This window comes from Cyphomyrmex costatus, unplaced genomic scaffold (assembly GCF_001594065.2).
Source record: "Cyphomyrmex costatus isolate MS0001 unplaced genomic scaffold, Ccosl1.0 scaffold2482, whole genome shotgun sequence".
Lineage (NCBI taxonomy): Eukaryota > Metazoa > Arthropoda > Insecta > Hymenoptera > Formicidae > Cyphomyrmex > Cyphomyrmex costatus.
In genome coordinates, this window is record NW_017276567.1 from 1 (window position 1) to 4161 (window position 4161).

General features: G+C 30.7%; 1 protein-coding gene across 1 annotated transcript; it reads left to right on the forward strand.

The window, feature by feature from the left end:
* Positions 1-338: 338 nt before the first annotated feature.
* Positions 339-2602, forward strand: LOC108771255 (general odorant-binding protein 56h). Its single transcript, XM_018540461.1, has 5 exons — positions 339-428; positions 1385-1469; positions 1546-1628; positions 2124-2232; positions 2372-2602. The coding sequence occupies exons 1-5, from the start codon at positions 381-383 to the stop codon at positions 2437-2439; spliced, it is 393 nt and encodes a 130-aa protein (XP_018395963.1). The 5' UTR covers positions 339-380; the 3' UTR covers positions 2440-2602.
* The last annotated feature ends 1559 nt before the right edge of the window (positions 2603-4161 follow it).

Below are 4161 nucleotides of genomic sequence, written 5' to 3' on the forward strand. Positions count from 1 at the left end.
AATAACCATTTTTTTCCGAAGCAGTCGAATCCGACAGTTGTCTGAAAGATGCCGAAAATGTATGGTAAGAGTGAAGAGAATTACTCTGATTAAGTTAATATTCGTTCTTTTATAATATAATTTTACATGAAACTTGATAAAAACGGCTAAGAATTAAGTTGTAGCAACCTAATACTTTTGCTATTATTGCAACAATTTGTTGCTACCTTGAAAAAATAACAAATATAACTCGGGTACTCCCCCACGCATGTTGCTAGAGAAGAAATCAAGGAGAGTCATTATGTCGCAAACTATAAAAGCTCAGGACACTATCTTGTGATTAGTCAGTACCTCTTTGATCACAGGTTTGAATCCCCATCGTGCTGAAAAGAAAAATCGAAATGAAAACAATTGTTATCTTGTTTGCCATTTCCTTCGTCGCCGTCTTGGTAAGATTATTTCTCAAATAATCTATTTAATCTATTTCTCTATAAAATATTCTACAACTTATTGTTAGTATAATTAATTTTCATTATTACTTTGATTCAATTAAACTTACTAATATATTCGCATACATTCTTAAATTAAAATTCTATTGCCAAAGCTCTCTAATTTGTTTTTAGATTGCGTATTATTTCTTTGTCAAAATATATTTATTTCATTTCCACGAGATTATTATGGCTAGTGAATGGAAAGTTACTTTTTAAAGTAACTCCCCGCACAGCACAGTTGCTTGCAGCAACATTGCTGCAATATGACTACAATGTTAAATGTTGCAGGAATATTGCAGTAATGTTGCTGCAACTTTTATGCCGTATGGGTCATTACAGTAAAGTACCATTACAAAGTAACTTTTCGTTAATTTTCGGTTACTTTTTTAAAATCAATCTAAAAAATATATTTTTACAATATTTTTGTTTAAATGTTGATAAAAGCAATATACAATAATGACACTCTCTAGCTTTATTTTTTTTCTTTAAAACATTATGTCATAACTCTAAAATATGTATAAAATATACGACAAACTGAGATATCTATCCGACATATTACGTAGAAATATAAAATAATTCCAATTGTGAATTGTATCCAATCATGTATGCCAAGTAATAATAAAAATTGTACAATTCGTTACCGTCACTAAAAAAATGTAACTACATTACCGTTATAGCTACTAAAAAAAAGAAAAGTAACGCCCGCAGGTATCAGAGAAGTTATCCAAAAAGTAACTTGTAAAACTTTGTTACAAGTAACGAGTTATTTCCATTCTTTGATTATGGAAATATTTTGTAATCGTTGGAAACATTAAATATAGGCACATTAAAAAATACGTTAAATATTATATATAATATTAACATAATATATGAATAATAATTATAATACTCAAATACTAATTATTTGATTGTAGGGTCATCCAGAATTGACAGACGAAGACATAGCAAAACATAAAGAGCATCACGAATCCTGTATGAATGAAAACGGTCTCAATGAAAGTAAGTAAAGAATAAACTAATTGCATGATTAAAAAACTTAAATAAATAATTACATTAATAATAATTTAAATATCAGGTACAGTCGTAAACAAATGGAAAGATGACAATGACGAAAAATTAAACTGTTACAAAACTTGTTTATTAAAGAAATCCGGAACTGTAAGCGAGATTCGAATTATATTTTACATATAGGGTGTTCTAAAATTCGAAGATAATATTATTACAGTGTGAAATTTACAATGTGAAAAATGAAATAATAAAAATATAAGCCCTTTTTCCGTAAAGTATTTTTTTTAAGTGTAAACTTTAAAGTTCGACTAATCATAAGTGTTAGTTGAAAAATCATTTGTCCGTGTGACGTGCGTGCAATGATATAGATACTGAATAAAATATTGCCACTGCATGTATATTATCACACGCACAGATAATTTTTTAATCAACACTTATTATTATAGTTAAACTTTAAATATTTATACTAAAACAACTATACTTAAAAAACTTTACGAAAAAAATGGCATACACTTTTATTATTTCGTTTTTCATAAACTTTTATGCTGTAATAATTTATTATCCTCAAAAATTCTAGAACACCCTATATATAATCTACATTGAGAAAATAAACTGATAAGAAATTTATTTCTATCTCTGTTTTAGATGAATGCGGATGGAAAAATTGATGTGGAAGTAGCTCGTGCTAATCTGGAAAAAAAAGACATAGCGTCAGAAAAAATTGAAGAAATGATTAATGCATGTAAAGACGTCAGTAAGTAAAACATGAATTTAAGAGTCAAGATCAACTTTTATCCATTTACAGAATAGACTATATTTTGTGATCTCATGGCGGTCTTCTCAACTATTTTTCTCTCAAATGAAAATAAAATGAAATACTGAAATTGTTTCAGCTGGAACCGGTTGTGAAATGGGACGCGATGTATTTAAATGTTTCATGCAATTCTATCCTCAAGAGTAAGCAAGCCAAATTCCGCAAGAAAATCTAATTGGACTTACAGAAAGAGATTTTAATGTCATCTATCGTCTATTATGCTTTAGATGACATTAAAATATTATCTTGCACTTGTGTCAGTTATACAAAGCGCTGTATTGATAAAAAAATAAATACACGTTTCGTTTCAGCATAGAACAAGTCTTTCTAAACTTTCTTCAAATAATAAGATTTATAATAGTATACATAGGACATAATTATACAATGGATGAGCTTTTAAATTCATCGATTGATATATATAATAATTTTTTACTATAAATACATGTAATAACAATTTTACTATAAATACATTTTAGGTGTAACATAAACCGCTCACATAGCTCACTGAACACTCACACTCTCACAGTTTTAAAAAAATAATAAACGGTAATAAGTAAGAAATATAATATTTAAAGTTATTTATAATAGATAAGTTATATTACGTTACGATTATCATAATAAATAAAAAATAAACATATCAATTTCTTTCTTGCTCAATGAGCGCTCAATGAACGGTCGTCGTAGGTCGCTTCTGAATGCACCCAATAGTCGCATTCAGCAAACTCAACTGTCGTGTGGAGCTAATTCGTGTGAGCGGTCGCTACTATTGGATAATCTAAATCTAAAAGAATGCACCAATGGCAATCATTGGCAGAACTACTGCGCACTCAATACACTTTAAAGCATCGACATATAGAATGGACCGCTGATGGTAGTAGTGGGGGTAGAAAGACTAGTAGAGTGAGAGGCAGAAATAATATGATCGTTCTTTCTCTGTTTACTGATAACTACTGATTACTATTGGTCGCTGTTAATCCAACAATCAGCTTCGGTAAACAGAGAAAGAACGATCATATTATTTCTGCCTCTCACTCTACTCGTCTTTCTACCCCCACCATTACAATCAGCGGTCCATTCTATATACTGCCATATCACTATAATACTACCATATCAGCGGTCTTCTATATGTCGATGCTTTAAAGTGTATTGAGTGCGTAGTAGTTCTGCCAATGATTGCCATTGGTGCATTCTTTTAGATTTAGATTATCCAATAGTAGCGACCGCTCACACGAATTAGCTCCACACGACAGTTGAGTTTGCTGAATGCGACTATTGGGTGCATTCAGAAGCGACCTACGACGACCGTTCATTGAGCGCTCATTGAGCAAGAAAGAAATTGATATGTTTATTTTTTATTTATTATGATAATCGTAACGTAATATAACTTATCTATTATAAATAACTTTAAATATTATATTTCTTACTTATTATCGTTTATTATTTTTTTAAGACTGTGAGAGTGTGAGTGTTCAGTGAGCTATGTGAGCGTTTTATATCGCTTATACCGCTCGCTGAGTGCTCACACTGGGTGCATCCAGAAGCACGACCGTTCACTGAGCGCTCAGTGAGCTCGCTCTTGTATCTGTTTATATTTTTAAATCTAATAGAATATGCCAATTAGATAAAAAAGCTCAGTGAGCGATCGTGCTTTTGGGTGCACCCTCTTACGGCCTTAGAAAAATAATAAATACTAATAAATTGAAGATTACAAGGACTCTTTTATATAATAATAATTAATACGTTAAACAGGGCGAATAAGAGTCAAATTACAATAATTAGGAAGAGGGGACATTTAAAAATCAGATTATTATTAGAGTTGCGTTGCAAGACCGACAATTGTTCGGCGCGCAATTTGGGGGGACTACATAT